The sequence below is a fragment of the Sus scrofa genome, chromosome 1, assembly GCF_000003025.6.
Source record: "Sus scrofa isolate TJ Tabasco breed Duroc chromosome 1, Sscrofa11.1, whole genome shotgun sequence".
NCBI lineage: Eukaryota > Metazoa > Chordata > Mammalia > Artiodactyla > Suidae > Sus > Sus scrofa.
This window is the reverse complement of record NC_010443.5, coordinates 35,509,595-35,531,531: the sequence shown is the minus strand read 5'-3', so window position 1 is coordinate 35,531,531 and position 21,937 is coordinate 35,509,595. Positions and strand designations below refer to the sequence as shown.

At 34.8% G+C, this 21,937-nt stretch overlaps 1 protein-coding gene across 1 annotated transcript in view; it reads right to left on the bottom strand.

Annotated features, from left to right (window-relative positions):
• THEMIS (thymocyte selection associated) overlaps window positions 822–21,937 on the bottom strand; it is a 197,501-nt gene continuing 176,385 nt past the window's right edge. Inside the window, 1 exon segment of the mRNA XM_021088464.1 lies at window positions 822–11,694. Coding sequence (XP_020944123.1) covers window positions 11,678–11,694 — 17 coding nt within the window. The 3' untranslated portion in view covers window positions 822–11,677.

The following is a 21,937-nucleotide window of genomic DNA, read 5'->3' as shown; positions in this document are numbered from 1 at the left end:
AGATGTGGAAGTTCCTGCAGCTCAGGGATGGAACCTGAGCCTCATTAGTGATAATGCCAGGTCCTTAACCAGCTGAGCCACCAGGGATCTCCAAGCATCACTAAGTTTTATAGTTGCAGAAATCACGGGAAATCATAAGCCTTTACCTCCTTTCTTCATAACTTATGTTTAAACTTATGATTCTACATAACTGAGTCAAACTTTCAGGTGGTCTATAAACCAGAATTGGAACACGTGGGACAGAAGCATTACAAACTAATCATTCATTCTTTGTTATGGCTGTTGCCACGTTGTACATGAGTGTTTGTGGCCCTGGCTGCTGTAAATGGTGAGGTCTTCCTGAAAATAAAATTAACAAGTGTACATGATTAGTTTACTTTATACAAAGTGATGAATAGTGTTCCCCAAAATATCAAGTTTCAGAAACAAAAGAGCCATTAGTTTGACATTTTTGACTCATGATTTTGCATGGTACTGTTAACTTTTTCAGAAGATGGAATGTTACAATATCCTAGTAATGTTGCCTGGCATTTTCAGTGATCTATGCTCTACGCTGTGGCTCTTTGTAATTGCTTTAACAGAAGAAATGCAAAGAGTAGAAGATAGGAATGCTGTCCCTAAAGACTCCAACATGAAATTTAAAAATCCATCTAAAATCTAATAGAATCTAAATTAACAGAATTATAATGGAAAAACTAAAAATCATTTAAAAAATAAAATTGAATAAATCTATGTAATATCAATTTCAATGGCAAAATCAAAATCAAGCAGACAAAATATATTCATTGTAAAATGGAAATGAGTCTCTTGGAAATAATAGGTACATTAATACCCAATTTTAATAATTCAAGCAACATCAATGCAACATTTTCTTTGTTTCAAAACAAAAAGAAGGATTATGGATTGAACAATCAATGATACATGTGTTGTAAAATTTCCTTTTAAGAAAATAATAACTTTTAAATAATAAATGTTATTATCACTTAATTTTTAATGATTTTTATTTGACAGTTATTTTGTTAATGTTCCCTTTAAATGTTTTCTAATATCAAATATCTACCTCAGGTAAACAACATTTTCACATCTTATCAAAATATATTATCTTTTAAGAAAATACCATGCATTTATTACCATATTTTATTTTTTAACTAAAAACTTCTGAAACTAAAATTCTGTCACACAAAAAACTCACTGTTTACTATCATAAGCACTCATTATTATTTTAAAACAGATTAATTATTTTAAAATATAGGAAAAAACCTATGATTTGGAGAATTCTCCAGATTTGCCACAAATTCTAATTTATTATTTCCAAATCCCCAGTATTAACATCTATAGGGAATTTGAAAACAACTTATTAGCAGTTTTGTTTATTTCCCATTTTAAAAGACCCTGATTTACAGATTTATTCAAAATCTGCTTTCGCCTCTAATTTCCACATATTGGGGATATCAGCCCTGGATTTAGATTGAAACTGCCTACCAAGTTGTCCAGGATTTTGCAAACCCATGTCCAAAATTTTACATCTCCATGACTTTGTTGTGAGAATAGGAAGTGGTAGTATTTTGAGTACATCTTCTATACATATACCAACATGAAATAATTCATTCAAACAGAAACCATGTTGCCAAAAATCACTGAAAGTAATATAAAACAAAAAATACATAGTTTAGTTCCTGCTTTCATAAGGTAAACCTATTTGAAACAAACTTCGATAAAGCAAATTTATATTTTAGATTTTTAGTATCTAATATATATATATGTATATATCTCCATGATCTATCTATTTATCTATCTATCTATCTATCTACCTACCTACCTAACTATATCTTTTTTTTTTTTCTTTTCAGGGCAGCACCTGCAGCAGATGGAAATTCCTGGGCCAAGGGTCCAATTAGAGCTGTCACTGCAGGCCTACACCACAGCCACAGCAATGCTGAAACTAGCCACACCTACTCCACAACTTGCAGCAGTGCTGGATCCTTAATCCCTGAGCAAGGCCAGGGATTGAGCCCGCATCCTCACAGAGACTATGTCGAATTCTCAACCTGCTGAGCCACAATGGAAACTGTGAGAAATATACATATATGTATGTATGTGTGTGTGTGTGTGTGTGTGTGTGTGTGTATGATACATAGATACTTTTTATCTTTTAACACTTTAAATATATAATTCAGTGACCCAGATGAGGTTATTACCAGGCAATTATTTCCATGTAATGAGAGGAGAGAAATGATATAGCCCTTCTCCTCCAACACATACTATTAGTCTAATCAAGCATATGAACACTAACGAACATTTTTGCTACTGTATCACCACTAATCTCTAGCTTAGAAATAAAAACTCTTCATGTATATCTTTCCATGTATTGAGAATAGTAAAGCCAAGCTTGCTATTTCTTCATAATGTACAAAAGGAACAAAATTAAATAAAAAAGATTAATAATAGAATTTCAGAAGAATATGTGTTAACTCTTCTCTAAATGTTTGATAAAATTCACCTGTGAGATCATCTGGTCCTGGACTTTTGTTTTTGTTGGAAGTTTTCATTTTTTGTTTTTTAATTAAAGTATAGTTGATTTAAAGTGCTGTGTCAATTTCTGCTGTATAACAAAGTGACCCAGTCATATACATATATATACACACATTTCCTTTCTCACATTATTTTCCATCATGGTCTATCCCAACAGACTGGATATAGTTTCCTGTGCTATATAGTAGGACCTCATTGCGTATCCATTCTAAATGTAATAGTTTGCATCTACTAACCCCAACTGTTGGAAGTTTTTAATCGGTTTCAATTTCAGTACTTGTGATTATTCTTTCATATTTTATGTTTCTTCCCGGTTCAGTCTTGGAAGGATATCCCTTCTAAGAATTTGTCCATTTCTTCTAGGTTGTCCATTTATTGGGATATAGTTGTCATAGTAGTCTCTTATGATCCTTTGTATTTCTGTGGTGTCAGTTGAAACTTCTTTTTCATTTCTCATTTTATTGATCTGAGCTCTCTCCCTTTTTTCTTGATGAGTCTGGATAAAGGTTTATCAATGTTGTTGATCCTTTCAAAGAACCAGCTTTTAGTTTCATTGATCTTTACACAGACATTCATCTTTAGATAGACATTTCTTCAAAGAAGGTATACAGATGGCCAAAAAAGCACATGAAAAGATGCTCAACATTGCTAATTTTTAGAGAAATACAAATCAAAACTGCAGTGAGATATCACTTCACACCAGTTAGAACAGACATCATCAAAAAGCCTACAAACTATAAATGCTGGAGAAGGTGTGGAGAAAAGGGAACTCTCCTACACTGTTGGTGGGAATGTAAATTGCTACAACCACTACGAAGAACAGTACGGAGGTTCCTTAAAAAACTATATATAGAACCTAATAACCCAGAAATCCCACCTGGGCTTGTAACTGGAGAAAACCAAACTTTGAAAAGATACAAGCACCTCAATGTTAATTGCAGCACTATTTACAATAGGCAAGACATGGAAGCAACCTAAATGCCCATCAACAGAGGAATGGATGAAGACTGGATATATACAATGCAATATTAATCAGCCATAAAAAGAATGAAATAATGCCATTTGCAGCATGGATGGTTCTAGAGATTAACATACTAGGTGAAGTAAATCAGATAAAGATAACATATGATAAAACTTATTTATGGAATCTAATTTTTAAAATGATACAATAAACATATTTACAAAACAGAAACAGACTCACAGACTTTGAAAACAAATTTATGGTTACAAAGGGTGAAGGTGTGGAGAGGATAAATTGGAAGTTTGGGATTAACATATAGACACTATTATACATAAAATAGATAATAAACAAGGAACTACTGTACAATACAGGCAACTCTACTCAATATTCTTTAATAACCTATATGAGATAACATCTGAATAAGAATGAATGCAGGTATATACAACTGAATCACTTTGCTATATAACAAACTAACACGACATTGTAAAGCAACTATACCCCAATACATTTAAAATGAATAAATAAATAAATAATTACATAAATAACAGGGATATGTCTAAAAGAGTATAAATACCATATACATTAAGTATTTTGGTAACACTGACTAGACTTTGGCTTTTACTTTTGAGTACTGCAAAAGATAAGAATTTGACATATAATGTAGAAAGCATTTATCATCAACAAAAGGATCTGGGGACATTTCAAGGAATGTGCTGGAAAAAATTATTTCTTATATTTTGTTAGTATATCAGACACATATAAGAAAATACTAAAGAGATATAAGAAAACAATCCCATTTACAATTGCAAAAAGAACACAATACTTTGAAGTAAATTTAACCAAGGAGGTGAAAGACCTGTACACTGAAAACTACAAGATGTTGATTAAATAAATTGAAGAATACACAAATAAATGGAAATGTTCTCTGCTCATGAATTGGAAGAATTAATATTGTTTAAATGTCTGTATTACCAAAAACAATCTATAGATTCAATTTGGTCCCTGTCAAAATTGGAGTGGCATTTTTCATGTAAATAGAACACTGCTAAAATTTGTATGGAATCACAAAAGATCCCAAATAATCAAAGCAATCTTGAGAAAGGAGAAAGCTGGAGGCATCACGCTCCCTAATTTAAAACTATAATACAAAGATACAGTAATCAAAACTGTGGTATTGGCATAAAAACAGACACAGATCAATGGAACAGAACAGAGAGCCTGGGAATAAACCCACCCTTATATGGTCAATTAATTTACAGCAAAGGAGGCAAGGGTATACAATGAGGAAGGACAATCTCATAACTAAATGGTCTTGGGAAAAAGCCACATAAAAAAGAAGAAAATTAGACTACTATCTTACATCATGCACAAAAATTAACTCAAAATGGATTAAACACTTGATGTAAAAGCTGAAGTCATACAATTCCTAGAAGAAAACATAGGCAATAAGCTCCCTGACTTTGATCTTGGCAATAATTTTTCTTGTATCTGACTCCAAAGGCAAGGGCAACAAAAGTGAAAATTAGCAAGTGGGACTATATCAAACAGAATCTTCGGAGAGCATAGGAAACCATAAGCAAAATTAAAACGGATCTTGAATGATAGAAATACTTGCAAACTATATATCTAATAGGGATTAATACCCCAAATATAGAAAGAACTCATACAACTCAATAACAAAAAAAATCTGATTAAAAAAATGGGCATAAGATCTGAGCAGACATTTTTCCAGAGAAGACACTCAAATAGTCCAAATCTCTAATCATAAGGGAAATCCAAATCAAAACCACCTCACCCTGTTCGAATGGTGGTTATCAAAAGACAAGAAATAACAAGTGTTGCCAAGGCAGTGGAGAAAATAGAACCATTGTGTACTGTTGGTGGGAAGATAAATTGGTACAGTCACTGTGGAAAACAGTATGGATATTCCTGAAAATTTTAAATACAATGCCACATGACCCAGCAATTCCACTTCAGGGTATTTATCCAAAGAAAATGAAATCAGTAATTAGAAGAGAAATATACACCTTCATGTTCACTGCAGCATAATTTACAATAACCAAGACATGGAAAAACTATGTCTATGGAAGGATGATTAGCTATAGAAGATGTATTACATATTCAATGAAATGTTATTTAGCCATAAAAAAGAATGAAGTCTTGCCATTTGGGATCACATGGATGAGACTTTGAGCATATTATGTTAAGTGTAGTCAAACAGAGAAAGACAAATCCTATGTGATGTCACTTACATGTGGGATCTAAAAACAAAAGAAAAGTAATAAACAGAGAACAGATTGATGATTGCCAAATGGGAGGAAGACTGGGGGTAGGTAAAATGGGTGAAGGGGATCAAGAGTACTGACTTCCAGTTATAAACAAGTCAAAAGGATGTAATGTACAGGATGGTGACTATAGTCAATAACATTACACTGCATATACGAAAGTTGCTAAGCTAATAAATCTAAAAGTTCTTTTCACAAGAAAAATAATTGTTGTAACTTTGTATCATGACATACGGTAACTAGACTTCTTGTGGTAATCATTTCCCAGTGCATACGTATATCTAATCATTATATTATATACCTGAAACTAACATAATGTTATATGTTATTTATATCACTTAAAAAAAGGAAAATATTTATATTCTCCTAATGGAAAAAAAGAAAGTAGAGCAAAAGTATATGTGCAATAATATTACATATGATAGAGTTCACACAGGCGATTTTAACGCATATTTTGAGGGAGGTTTGGTGAATCTCTACCTCCTCTGTGGCCAAATTAAATAGCATTGTTTTATTTATGTCATTTCTTCTTTTATTTTTAATGAATTATTTCATATACACAAAACCAAAAATATGTATAAGACATACACACACGATATAAAGATTAAAAAGCACCCAAATACTCACTAACAAGCATAAAAAATAGAACACTAGCAGCACCCTGGAAAGCTTAGGGTCCCATTCCAATCTCTCCTCAACCTTTATCCCAGAAGTAGGCACTATTCTGAAATGTGCGCTTGTCATTCCTTTGCTCTGTCATTACATAAGGCAGAGAAGTGCACAGTTCTTAAATATAAAGTTCAGTGTCTTTACAGTGATGTGTATCTCCATGTAACCAGAACACAGATTAAGATATGCAGCACTGACAGTTCCCCAGAAAGCTATATTGTACCCTCTCTTGGTCATTACCAACCCAAATGCAAACAACATATTTCCTTCAGTTAACATAAAACAATGTTGCCAGTTCTCAGGATTAATATAAAAAGAATCATGAAGCATATATTTTTTGCCTCTCGATTCTATCACTCAACATTATGGTTTTGAAATATATTCACCTTGTTACAGGTATCATTGCACTCTCATGGCTGCATCATTTTTCACATTTTAGTTGTCTAGTCTATGGCCATGAACATGGATTACGTCATCTGAAGCTACATGAATAGGGTTGCTACAAACATCTTTGTGCATGTCTTATTAGTAGGTGAATGCATTTAAGTTTTGTTTCACTTACACCTCTGAGTGGAAATTCTGGGCTCAAGAGTTGGTATTTGTTTAGCTTGGGTAGATACTGCAGTTTTCCAAAGTAGATATATCAATTTAAACTCCCACCAGCAATATGTGTGAGCTCTGATTGCTCCACACTTTCTTCAAAACTTGTTCTTGTCATTTAAAAAAAATCTTAGCCATCTGGTGGATTTGTAATGGTATATGTCATCGTGGCTCTAATTTGAATTTTCCTAAAGACTGCTGTGATTTTGAGCACATTTACATATGCTCATTATCCATTTGGATATCCCTGTTTATGAAATGCCTGCTTCAGTCCTTTATCCTTCCTTAAAATTAGGTTGTCTGCATTTTACTTAATGATTTGTAGAAGTTATTTATATACTCTGGGTACAATTCTTTTGTTAGATGTGTATATGGCAAATATTGTCTTGATTCTGTGAGTTATCTTTTAACATACTATTCCTTCTTGATTCTCAGATCTTTATTTCTGGATTTATTTTCTTTCTTAAGAGTACATCCTTTATATAGTTCTATACTGGAAATTCAAGTGATTATAAATCCTCTTTTTTTCCAAACCTGTAAAAGTCTTTTATTTCTATTTTTTAAAAAAATTGTTTTGGTTCACAGCTCTTGAGAGTGTTTCCCCCATACCCTGGCTTCCAGCTTCTGTTTTGGCCTTGGTAAAGTTTACTGCTTGCCCCATTGATGTACCAGCCTTATTCCTGTATCCACCTTCTCAAATTTCATTATTATATGATATATTGGGAAATTACTTTTTTATCCTTCTTGGGATATTCTGTATTTTCCAAATCTGAGAAAGATTTATTTACTAATTCTAGAAAGTTCTCAGATATCATATCTTTGCATTATTGTCTCACTTCAGCCTTGCACCAGTCTCCCAATTTCTCCTGCTCCAACGCCAATTAAATAAACCTTGTGCCTTCATACACTCATCTCAATGTCTTTTTAACATCTTTTTTTTTATAATTTTCTATTTTTTTAAAACTGCATTCTGGATGATGGCTTAAGATCTACTATCCCCCCAAAAACTTTCTTTTCTGTTGTGCCATATTTTTTTTATTATTATTACTTTTTTTTCCCCCTTTTATGGCCACTCTGCAGCATATGGAGTTCCCAGGCCAGGGATCAGATCTAAGCTGCAGTTTGACCTATGCCTGCAGCTGCAGCAACCCTGGATCCTTTAACCCACTGTGCCAGGCTGGAGATCAAGCCTGTGTCCTGGCACTGCAGAGGTGCTGCCAACGCCATTGCACCACAATGGGAACTCCTGTCACTTTTTTTCCTAATATCTTTATGGTTTTCAGTATTTTTACAAAGACAAGACCAGTAGAATAAGTTTCAGTTTCAGATTGTCAGTCAATATACAAGACACAACAGGCTTATCCAGCAACAAGTTTGCTTACCTTAGTAAAGGGTAAACAACAGATAGCAAGCATTATGCAGAGCAAGAAAATCCTGGAGCCTTCAGACACCCAGATGCAGCATCTCATGTGCCCAATCATTGCACTGTTATCAAAAAATGACAAGAAAATGTTAAGAGTGTGCATCACATCAGCGTAGGGAAGCTACAGGGAGTAAGGCCTCTCAGCCTAGTCACCTAAAGGCCATTCTTTAGTATGGTTTCAGTACATTAATGACAGAATATATAATAAATAATTGTGATGGTCATGGACATTGTGCTTATACTTACCTTTCATAAGCAGTACAACCCCTTAGAGTAGTTCAAATAATATTCTTCTGGGCCCAGTCCATCTCAAAGTGGGTACACTGGTCCCACAGACCCCACCCGTGCTCATTTCTCCATTTCCCAAATTATAATCAAAACAGACATATATATTGGCTCTTGGAACCATAGCAATGGTCCCTTGGTCTGGCTCTTCTAGTAGAAAAAGCTGAATTGAATCCCTTAAAACTACCTTCATTTACTTCTGGCCAATCTAGTGATTATAAACTAATATTGCATCCTGGGGTATTGGCAGAAATCAATACCACTCATGAAGAGCTAAAAAAGATAAATCTTTTATATAAAAGATAGAATCAACTATTAGGGAGAAAAATAAAATAAAGTGGAAAGGAGTCAAGAAGAACCAGGTGGGGTTGAGGTTCCAGTTTAAGGTTGTAGGGTCAGGGCAGGCATTTGTATGAAATCAGAGGGAAGTGAGGGGGTCACCTGTGTGGATATCTGAGATAAGGGCAGTTCTTGATGGAGAGAAAGCAAAGTCAAAGGCCTAGAGGCAAGACAGTTTTGTCTTGTTTGATGAGCAGTGAGGAGGCCGGTATGACTTGGACACAATGAGTGAGAGGACAAGAGGTCAGAGAAGTAACAGGAACAGATTGTGTAGGGCTTTGTAGATCATTTTAGGAATTTTGGATTTTATTCTGAGTGAGGTGAGAAGCAACTGTGGTGTGGAATACTGTTGTTTTAATGAGATCACTCTGGCTGCTGTGTTAAGAACTGATTGATCAGTAGCAAGAGCAGGAACAGAGAGACTGGTTACAGGGTTACTGCAGAAACTCAAGAAGAGATGATTGAACTTGGGCCACAGTGGTACAATAGAAGCAGTAAAAAGTGGCAAAACTTAGCAAATATTTTGATGGTAAAATCTAAAGGATACTTTCATTCTATTGGATTCAGTTTTCAGTATTCCAGCCTTAGAGGATATATTGGGATCCTAATTCTGGCTCTTCCTTCTCATGAATTTTACATACTCCTTCCTTTTAGAAGTAATTATGTTACATAAGCTTTTGGATAAACATCCAGAAGTCTCATTAATGTTGACTTTGATCTTAAAACAAACACTTCTTACATAAAAGTCTTGGTTATGAGAGCTAAACACATCTCAGAGACACTTTGCTTTCTCCTTTCTCATCTCCTTCCTAAAATTGTTTGACTCAGTTAGTAAGAGGGCAGCATTAATCACTGGAGTCTTGGCATCCATCTACGTTATCCAGACATACTGTGAAATTTGGTCCTTGTGCTCAGCACTATGGGTCCCTGGTTGAGGGGAGCAGGGTATCCCTCCTGGCTTCTTAACACAGGGAGCCTCTTCCTTAATAGTAAAGAACTGACTTCGACCCCAATTAAGACTATCTTAGTTGTTAACAACAGGAAGATAGTTATTCCATAGTTAAACATGACAAAGAACATACACATATGCCAAAGAAAATTTATTTTCAACCTTCCCAAATCTTCCATAGATGAATAGGATGTTTATGACACCTTTCAAATTCAAGAGAACTGGAAAGCACGGTATAGAAAAGAACTACATTGTGAGACATGTTATATATGATTTCCACTAGAAAACCCCTGATGATTTACAACCAAACTAAGACATGTATTGTCTTGATTTTTCTAACCAAAGAATTGTACTTACTAAGAGTATAGATTTGTTTGCATATACCAAATAAAAATACTAATTATTCATTGTTATTTAAAAATAACAACTTGGCCTGTGAGTTCTCTGAGTCTGTCTGCCAAGGTTGTTGAGAAAGGATTCTCAGTGGACGCCAACAACCAAATGTGGGGACATAAACTTTCAAAAGTTCCTGTTCTTATGGGCACAAACAAGCAAAACAAATAAAAGTGAAACCATCTCAGAAAACCTCAGAAATAGGAAATAAACAAATGATATAACCATATCAAATCACTAACAATCTTTGGGTATTGAAAATCAGGGTTCATTTCAACTTAAAAAGGAAGAAAAAAAGATCAGAATACAAATATCATACAAAAGACTTTCATTTTTTTTCTCAGTTGAAAAGTTGTTTCATGATTTGTTGCCTTCAAAAACTCTTTAGTACTAAATCAATGAATATTTTCTAGACATAATGTAAAATAATTATGAAATATGAAATTAGCTAAGTTTCTGTATAGAGTATGACCTATGAACCAAGTCCAAAGCTTGGCATTAAGTTCCTGTATGATTTTAATGAGATAGTTATACACAAGTGAATATGGCTCTCCTACGGTTCTAATAAACATTCATCTAAGGGATTTTCTAGTGTACAGGACATGAAAACATATTATCAGATCTTTGGTGATATGGCAGTAATGAACTCTGGTTATTAGAGGACAGTGGAGAAAGTTATGGAAAATTCCTGTAACTCACAATGGATTTGGCTGTTAAGCCTCAAACATACTTATTCATAGTGTATTTCTAAAACATAATGAAAATGTGAAGTCAAACTCACTTCCACAGCTTCAAGGGAATTAGATAAGAAACCTGGGTATTTTAGATCACTCGAAATAACTTTGTTATTTTTAACAGGAATGATGGTAACACTAAAAAGTGTCAAATCAAATTCTGAGAAAATGTTCGATGAGCTTAATTGTTGGTAGTAGAGATAAGAACCATCGAAAGTGTGCACATTAAATAAATATGTCCTAAATAACAATAAAACAATACATACAAATTTTGGCACAACAGAATAGACCATGTGAATTTCATATCATAGGTTGCTCTGTAAGTTTTCTCTGTTAAAATTTTTAAGTTTGTTCTCTCCTTTGCAGTGGCCAGTCAAGTTTCTTCTGGGGTCCATTGAGGAATATCTGGTTTTTTTTCAGGTAGAAGGCGAGGTTTTCTTTTCCACTGCAACATTTATATTCACCACCCAAGCGGTTTCATTCACATCTAGTTATTTTCGATGTTTTTCATTTTTTGAAGATTTCTATAAGAAAAAAGATTAAGAGGGGTTCATGAAAAATATGTATTAGCCATAGTCAGGAAAGAAACTACTTTCATTCAAACATTGTAGGACAGTCACATGCATATATTTTTTTGAGAAATAATTGGGAATAAAATAAGAAGAGCTAAAAAAAATCCACAAAAGCAAAGAATTAATGTAAATTCTTCAGAAACAAAGTAGATATTTCTGTGAGATAAAACCTTAAATTTTTAGAATGCTTTTCAGTTTACAAAGTGCTTTTCTTTGCATTTTAGTTTATCCTTATAAAAAACTCTATTACATAGCTAATGTAAGATAAAAAAACTGAATCCACAGTTAAGAGGCTTGCCCAGCAATCACACAGCTAGTAAGAGACTGGAGCTTGATTGTGCTCTAAAAAAAATGTCTGATTGCAGACCCATCACTTTGGCTGTGACACAACGGCTATGGAATGAAGCCCAAACACAGTGTAGCGCTAAAGATGGCAGAGCAGAAAGGGGTACCTATAATGTTATACTGAATAAAAGCAACAGGTCTCAAGCGCAAGCTGTATACAATTTCTAGTTTCTAATGGACCTATACACAGACTAGACATTAACACATCATATCATACTCTCAAGGCAAGCAAGTTACACTGCAGACAGGAATTCAGTCTCAGTTCATGAAAGACAGATATTTCTTTCCATTCTGGGTTTGTGGAGCATGGGGTTTGGGTGGTTTAAAAAACATCCTAATGGCATGAACTATAATAGTCAAGAGGTACAGAAAAATTGATCAGTTCTTTCACTCTGCCATATCTCATTGCACCCGCGATCTGTTAAGTCCTAGTCATGTGGACCTGGAGAGGAACACTCGGAGGCTCTCACCCCTGAGCACGCACTAGCCTCTCACTTTCTTGCCACCTCCCTTCCTTCCTCCATTCCCCACTTTTTCCTTCTTTTCTTGCCCTCTTCCTCTCTCTTTCCCTCCCTCTTCCACTCCCTCCCTCCCTCCCTTCCTTTCTTCCTTCCTTCTTTTTCTAGCACATACTGGCTCTATAACTTTCAGGAAGTTACCAAACGTTTATGTGCCTTATTTCTTCATCTTTAAAAACAAGAAGGGGAAGGGATAACAATGCCTGTTTTACAGGGTTATGACAAAGATTAAATTAGTCAATAAATGTAAGGGTTTTATATTTTACAATAAAGACGTTTACTATCTCACCTACTACTAGCTATTTTCATCATATGTGTGAAATATAAAGACAAAACATACAGTTCTGTGACCTCTGAGGAGCTCACAGACTAACTGGGAAAGAAGAAAGGAGATGCCAAAGCAGAAAGAAGTGGAATTTCTCCACACATCATATTAATTTCCCTGACAGTGTGATGTTACCTTCCTCTGTCAACATCTCCCCTTAGTGCTAAGTGGGGCCGAGGGCTGGGAGGTGGGGTCTGATGAGAAGAAGATCGCTGATTCCAGGCTCTTCTTAATTTCATTTTCTCTCCTCATCACCTACTATCCCCAAATGCTGCCTTTGATTTTCAGGTCTTCCTTTTATCACAAACAGCAATAAAACTACACACTGTAGAATGTGCATTATAGATGAAAGAACACAGCATTTTTAGGCAGTATGCCCAGATTTAACTCCCACTTCTACCTCCTATCTTTGTGACTTTATCTGTAAAAACAGATAACAACTGAATTTCTCCCTCACAGCATTGCTTTTCCTAAGGCGAGAAGAGAGAGAGGGAAAATGAAATAGATATATTGTAGTACAGAGAAACAATCTGAAGAACTCGATCTGATTCCTGATTCCAAGACTTACTGGTTGTGCATCTTGAGGAATCTCTGAATTCCATTTTCTTACCAGTGAATGAATTTGGGTAGTAATAAGTGAATCACAGAGTTGAGGAAACATCAAATGAAACAATGGACCTGCAAGTGCTTTGTACAATGTAAAGTGCTACAGAAATATCACTTGTGATTACTATCTCATATTCACATAAGACTATTATAAGCCTGTAGTTTGAAAGTTCAATCTGTCATCTTGACAGTTATTAGTCTCACTCTCCCTTGTCAATAAACTGATTTAAGATAGTACAGAGCTAAGCAGAAAAATGGGAGGTGAGGGATTGGAATAATTAGATTATCTCTCTATAAAATAATAGGATTTAAATAATCTTAGTTTTGCAAGGGACCTTATAAGTGGCTTCTCCTTGCCTGATCTAGTCCAGTCTTCCACCCAGGGTAGGGATGCCCTAAATAACGCCTTGCTCTAGTGGCCATCTCAAGCTGACAGAGGTGATTTCACACTGAATAGAAACTGTCTACTGCACTGACTTTCAAGAAATCTCAAAATGTGAAAGAACTAACTGATTTTTCTGACAATAATTTAGGCTTCAAAATTCAAACTGATTTAAAGCCCTCAATTCCTACAGCATTCATTCACCATTCCTTTGGAAAACATCACAAACTCAATTTGGAGGTGATGTTTTTACTTTGAATTGAATATTGACTGATTACTTTTGAATATTCATAGATACTTAGATGATCACATTAACTGAGGAATGTGGAATCATATACACTCAGTTCCTCAGAGATCAAACCAAACCCTCATCCATAGGAGAACAGATAAAGATGGTAGTTTTGTTTTCTTTTATTTTGTATAGTTTTTCTCCCTAAAACATATTCTTCAATGGTTAAAATGTCCCTCAACAGTCAAAAACCCATATCTTTGTAAGAATAAGCTACTGTTCAAACCACAAAATGAACCTTTAAAAAGAACTATAAAATTAAATGAGTAATTTTTTGAATTAGAGGATTAAAGCCAAAGATTAAAGCTTTTTCCTTTTAGTTTTGAGGAATCCAGTTCCGGTATATGCAAAAATGCTTTACATTTTCTTATGAAGCTGATGTTTCCCAAAGAGTTATTGAACTGAGGCTAGTCAGACCCTGCATTTTCCTTTTTGGGAACTTCAAGAGCCAGGGTCCTCAAATTGTTGAAATTGATGGTGAACACTTAAGCCTGCAGTAAGCACATTTACCTGCTCTAGGAAGCAGCTTGATTGTGAATATGGTTTCCTGGAATCTCTTCCAAACATTTTCAACTGAATTTGCATTCACATATCCATTTTAATATCTATGCCATTCTTTCCTTACTTTTTCTTAGCATCTTTTGTCATTAAGTTATTGGTTGATATTGAAAAAACAAATGATAAACAGCACCAGAAAACTGTTAGAATGCATCAATGAATTTGGCAAAGTTGCAGGCTACAAAATTAATACACAGAAATCAGGAGTTCCCGTTGTGGCGCAGGGGTTAACAAATCTGACTAGGAACCATGAGGTTGCGGGTTTGATCCCTGGCCTTGCTCAGTGGGTTAACAATCCGGCGTTGCCGTGAGCTCTGGTGTAGGTCGCAGACACAGCTCGGATCCCGTGTTGCTGTGGCTCTGGCATAGGCTGGCAGCTACAGCTCTGATTAGAACCCTAGCGTGGGAACCTCCATATGCCACGGGAGCGGCCCAAGAAATGGCAAAAAGACAAAAGAAAAAAAAGAAAAAAGAAATCAATTGCATTTCTATATACTAATAATGAAAGATCAGAAAGAGAAATCAGAGAAACCATCCCATTTACAATCACATCAATTGAATAAAATACCTAGGAATAAACCTACTTAAAGAGACAAAGGGCTTATACTCTGAAAACTATAAAACACTGATGAAAGAAATAAAAAATGACACAAACAGATGGAAAGATATATTACACTCTTGGATTGGAAGAACCAATATTGTCAAAATGACTATACTGCCCAAGGCAATCTACAGATTCAATGCAATCCCTCTCAAACCAAAGACATTCTTCGCAGAACTAGAACAGAATATTTTAAAATTTGTATGGAAACACAAGAGACCCTGAATAGACAAAACAATATTGAAAAAGAAAAACAAAAATGGAGGAATCAAGCTTCCTGACTTTAGACAACACTACAAAGCTACAGTCATCAAAACAATATGGTACTAGCACAAAAACAGAAATATAGACCAATGGAACAGGAATAGAAAGCCCAGATATAAACCCAGGTACCTATGGGCAACTAATATATGACAAAGGAGGGCAGAGCATACAGTGGAAGAAAGATAGCTTCTTCAATAAATGGTTCTGGGAAAACTAGAAAGCTACATGTAAAAGAATGAATGTAGAACTCTAATACCATATATAAAAATAAACTCAAAATGGATTAAAGACCTAAATATAATGCCAAACACTATAAAACTACTGGAGGAAAACATAGGCAGAACAATTTTTGACATAAACCACAGCAACATCTTGTTTGATTCACCTCCTAGAATAATGACAGTAAAGACACAAATAAACCAATGGGACCTAATCAAACTCGAAAGCTTTTGCCCAGTAAAGAAAACCATTAAAAAAACAAAAAGACAACACACAGAATGGGAGAAAATCTTTGCCAATGATGCAACAGACAAGGGCCTGATCTCCAAAATATACAAACAGCTCATGCAACTCAACAATAAAAAAAACAAACAACCAATTGAAAAATGGGCAGAAGACCTAAATAGACATTTCTTCAAAGAAGATATACAGATGGGCAACAGGCCTATGAATAAATGCTCAATATCACTAATTATTAGAGAAATGTAAATCAAAACTACAATGAGGTACCACCTTATACCACTCACAATGGCCACCATGAACAAGTCAACAAACAACAAATGCTGGAGAGGGTGTTGAGAAAAAGGTACCCTCCTCCACAGTTTGTTGGAATGTAAATGGTACAACCACTATGGAAAACAGTATGAAGGTACCTCAGGAAACTAAATATAGAGCTACCATATGATCCAGAAATTCCACTGCTGGGCATATATCCAGACAAAACTTTCAATGAAAAAGATACATGCACCCCTATGTTCAGAGCAGCACTATTCACAATAGCCAAGGCATGGAAACAACTTAAATATCCATCAACAGATGAATGGATCAAGAAGATGTGGTATGTATATACAATGGAATACTACTCAGCCATAAAAAAGACAAACTAATGCCATTTGCAACAACATGGATGGAGCTAGACACTTTCATACTAAGTGAAGTAAGCCAGAAAGAAAAAGACAAATACTGTATAATATCACTTATTTGTGGAATCTAAAATATGGAACAGATGATCCTATCTAAAAATAACAAACAAACAAAAAACCGAAACAGAGCATAGCCAAGAAGAGCAGATTTGGGGTTTGGGGTGGAGAGGAAGGGAAGAAAGGGGAGGTTGTAGGAAGGATGGGCATCTTGGGGGTTTTGGGGATGCAAACTGTTATATCTGGAATGGACAGGCAATGGGGTCCTACTGTACAGCACAGGGAAATGTGTATGATTTGGTCACTTTGTTGTACAACAGAACTTGATGAAACATTGTAAATCAACTATAATAATAATAATAATAATAATAACATAATAAAAGAAAAAACAAATGATAACAAGTTAATAGCTGCTTTATTCTTCTCATCTGTGATGGTTATAAGACATTGCATCATTTCCAAAGATAAGTCTTATATTTATACTCCTGGCAACCATTTTTGCATACAGAAAATGTTTGATAGGTGTCATAAATTATCTGTCAGGTAAAGAGTGAGGGTATGGGGTTCATTTCTCTATTCAATAAATATTTATTGAGAACCTACAAGAAGCCAGGCACTCTTTTAAATCTAAGGATAGAGCAAATGCATAAAAGTTCTGTCCTCATGGTGCCCCCATGTAGGAAAGGTGACCCATAATTAAAATAAAGAAGCAAAGTATATAGGATGTTAGATGGCATAAGAGAGACAAGTAGTCCCAGAAAAATAAGGTGTTCATAGAAGAAATCAACAAGAAGGTAATGGCTAAGGAAAAGACCTAAATGAGATAAACATAAAGCCAGGCAGCTCTTGCAGGAAGATTATGACACTTAGGGAAAACAGTCTGTGTAAGTGTTGAGGATGGAGCACCCCTAGAGCTTTTGAGGACCAGCTGGGAGGCCAATGTAGCTAGAATAGAGAGAAAGGGGGAGAAATGAAGAGACCACTGGAGGATTCTGAAGAATAGTTACATGATCTGACTAATATTTTAACACATTCACTAAAGTTATCTCATTGAGAACGGGCAGTATGAGGCAAGGCGAGAAGTAGACTGTCTAGTGAAGAATCCAATATAAGAGTCCAGATGACAAATGATGATGGCTTGGACTATGTCGATAGCAGTGAACAAGTAAAAAACAGACATATTCTAGATACTGTTTGAGGATAAAGACAAAAGGATTTGCTGATAGAGTGGGTGTGATAAAGAGAAGGGGAGATGAAGAGACAGGTTGTTCAGATGCTTTGCCTTTCAAAGTGTGGTCCACAGACACCTGTATTACAATCACCCCCAAAAACATGCTGAAATCAATTCGATACTTCATTTCTTTCTGAGCACTTCTGAATCAGACTCTCTAGAGCAGAGGTTAACAAATTCACCTCTAAAGGGCCAGATAGTAAAAATTTTAGGCTTTGCATACAGTCTCTGTCAAAACTAATCAATTCTGCTAATACAGGACAAAAGCAGCCACAGACAATGTGTAAATGAATAAGTGTGGCTGTGCTCCAATAAAATTTTCTATAGACATTGAAATTTGAATTTCAGATAATTTTCAGGTATCAGACAATATTCCTTTATTTTCAACTATGTAAAAAGTGGAAAAAAAATCCTAACTTATGGGCAATACAGTCAATGCGACAGATCTGACCCACCACCCAAAACTCTAGAAATGTATTTCTACACACAAGAATATGTATTTTTAACATGCTCATTGAGTGACTTTTTTATTCACAAGAACTTAGAGACTGAGATAAATTTTGAAAATTATTATCATCTGTTCTTTTTTGCTTTGCTTAATTCATTGGCCTCATGAATGAATAATGAATAAAAGAATGAATGAATAATGAATAAAAGAATGAAATAATGAATAAAAGAAAGACTGTCACCTGCCAACAAGAAAAAACGTTAGAGAAAAGGGGAAAGGAAATTTAAAATAATAAGATTGAAAGTTATTCATTAGGAAAATTAGGAAATTGATGAAAGGTTCAAAACATTATTTAGAAGAAAACTCTATAGTTTCAAAAAACTCATTTACCATGACGAAAGATCACACAATGATTTCTACATGACTCCATAAAGGTCAAAGTCAGAGGTCACCCTATAGATCCAGTCCCCCGTTAAATTAAGTTAAGGTGTTGTTGATGGTCTTAAGAAAAATATTATTTTGTCATATGAAAGATTAGTACCTATCATACTTTGCACACCATGCACACAGTTCACGTCTGCTGTCGCAGCCCTGTATCAGGTCTCATTCGTTATGGGTTTGCACCATGACATCTCTTCTTTTTTCTATTTTATCATCTAATGCTTCAATTGCTTTTCTTTCTGGTGTTACACTCAAATCATGAAATCATACAGGGCAAACAAAAAGTGACTTTACTTAAACGGACTTGTTAATCACAATCACATTACTGAGAAAACGATTATTCTGAGTTTACAATAATTGATTTTGTTTCTTCATCTGGTATTGCTCAACTTTATCTTTACTTTGATGCAATACTATTATTTTCTTTGTCTCAAGACTTAATTCACCAAAGTTTTATTTCTGAGACTGAATCAAATAGAAACAGACCATTTTTATTTTAGAGAAAACAATTTTAAAATAAACTCAAACACAGTTTCAAGTCGAATCGATAAAGCTGAAACTATTAGTAAACAGCTTTTGGATTTTTTAAAGAACTTATTGATGAAAAAAATAAGTTCATAAGTCCCTAGAAAGCACTATGAAAATTATAAGAGTGGTAATGAGAAGAGAAAGGAAATGAAGAGTAAGACATGATTTCAAATAACCTGTTTGTTATCTGTATCTCAATAATCTGTTTTAGTCTTATACGCCTAACTCCTGGGAGCTGAAAGATATATTTCTTCAAATTGCTAATAGATTCCTTTATAAACCAACCTGAGACATGGTCGATGTTATGCCACAGCAATCAATACACAGTAAGTGCTAAATAATAATGATAGCAATCCTCTAGTGTCTACTGTTTGCCAGTCTTATACAATTTTGTGTGAGGCGAGTATTTTTATCTTTATTTTACAGCTAAGGAAACAAAATTCCAAAGAAATCTGACATTCTTTGAATTACAGATCAGTCTTGGGTCTGTGTGGTGGAAAAGCCTGCACATTTTCTCTATCCCCCACCACCTTGCAGAATGTTTCCCCAGTGGTTAATGTTCCCCTTCTGGCCACAGATTGAGGAGAGAATGGAGTGGAAAGAAAAGAAAGGAAAAGATTTCTTTGCCTGAAGAACTGTTTTTCCCTTTCAATATACTATATGGTTTTTTGCTTTTATAATTAACATTCTGCTGATGAGATCTCCCATTGGTGAAGGCTGACGAGTTGGATTTTCCATGAAGAGCGAGCGCTGCAGGAAATAAATTAATCTCTAGGGAAGAAGAGGGGCAAGGCTGTCAGTATTCACACAACTGCCTAATAGGAAATGATATTTCAGAATTGTTCAAAGAATGAAATGACTGCGGGTTCTCCTTCCAGCATATTCTTAAACATTTAAACCTTCCCCAAAGAGGGAAATAGGTTGCTATAAAATAAAGAGCAATCTTAGAACATTTTACTTTAGGTTGTCAGTATTTCTAAGTTGAAAACAGTGTTCCCTGGAAATGTAAGGGAGATTCTACTGGTGTCATTATTTTGTTTATAATATGAAAAATATACATTGATGTTAAATAGATGGATAAAAGATACACCAGCTTTTGGAATTCCTAGTTTGAAATTATCCAATAGCTTAAATAACAGATTCTCTAGTCTTTGAGAGTATAAGTAATTGTCGTGCTTAGAATTATGCATTACCTAGAATAACACTGAATTACTGAAGTGTGCCTTTATTAAAATTGGGAAATAAGAATATATTTTATAAATTTATAAATTTTATAATTTCTGAAGTACCTATAAAATATATTATATATTTTTATATTCTAATATAAAATATATTCCTATTTCCCAATTTTAATAAAGAGGATAATGTGAGAAAAGGGAATGTATCCATGTATGTGTGACTGGGTCACCTTGCTGTACAGTAGAAAACTGACAGAACACTATAAACCAGCTATAATGGAAAAAATAAAAATCATTATAAAAAAATAAAGTACCTATCTTTTGATAGTATATATTCAGTCATTCAGCCAAATTTTTTAATATAGAAACTTTACCTTGTCTCATCTCAAAATAGTTTTGATAGAAAAGTGCCTTATGTTTTGTTTCCTATTATAAAGTAAAATCTGAAGTTTAGAGTAAAACATTAAGATTGAATTAAAGCTCAACATAAAGCCTTTTCATCTTCTATAAATCCATTCTTTCTTTCCAGCTTTCACTTGACCTCAGTGAAAGCTTTTCCAAGGAGCTTATTTCCTGTCACGTGTTTAATTTACCACAACTATGTTCCTAGATGTTGTGACTCGCTTCTATGTGAGTCTTACTTAGAGACAAACAACAGTGTTATGACTCTATGATATCAGAATGGGCCACAAAATCACATGCTCTCAGAATCGACAGGGCACAAAAATTTACTGGGGCACCTCATTTTTTGATGAGTGAAATATAACTCAGAAAAATGAAATGGCCTGTCTAGGATGTATAGAGCTGGGACTAGACCTTACAGCACCTGCATTTGGTCTTCTCACAGAGGGGTCTTCTCATGACTTGACAAGTCTAATTTACGGAGGATGAGCCATGGCTTGGGTTTAGTCTAAAGGTGTATAGATAATTAGAGTATAGCTGAAGCTTCAAAAGCAAAGACATTCCATTAGAGAATGTTGATCAGGAGAGTATAAAATTTGCTCAGTAGAGAACATACATGTATGGAAAAACCAAAGAGGCAGATCTTAAAAGATTATCTTTTTTGGCAAAGACTGCAGTTTTTTGAGAGACACATAAGGAGGAAAAAAGTTTAGTCAGGAAGAGCACCAGAAGCAATATCTGCAATTAATGTGTAACCGACATAATAATCAGACCATCCTCATAATAAATGTTAATTCTTATGAATGGCTTTGTCCTGGGCTGAAGGAAGACATGTTGTCCACAGTCACGCCCCCTTCCCAAAGGCACTGCATCCAACGATTGAAGCAGGAGCTATAAACACCTGGCCTCATCACCCCAAAGAGACCAACTTTGAAGAGCC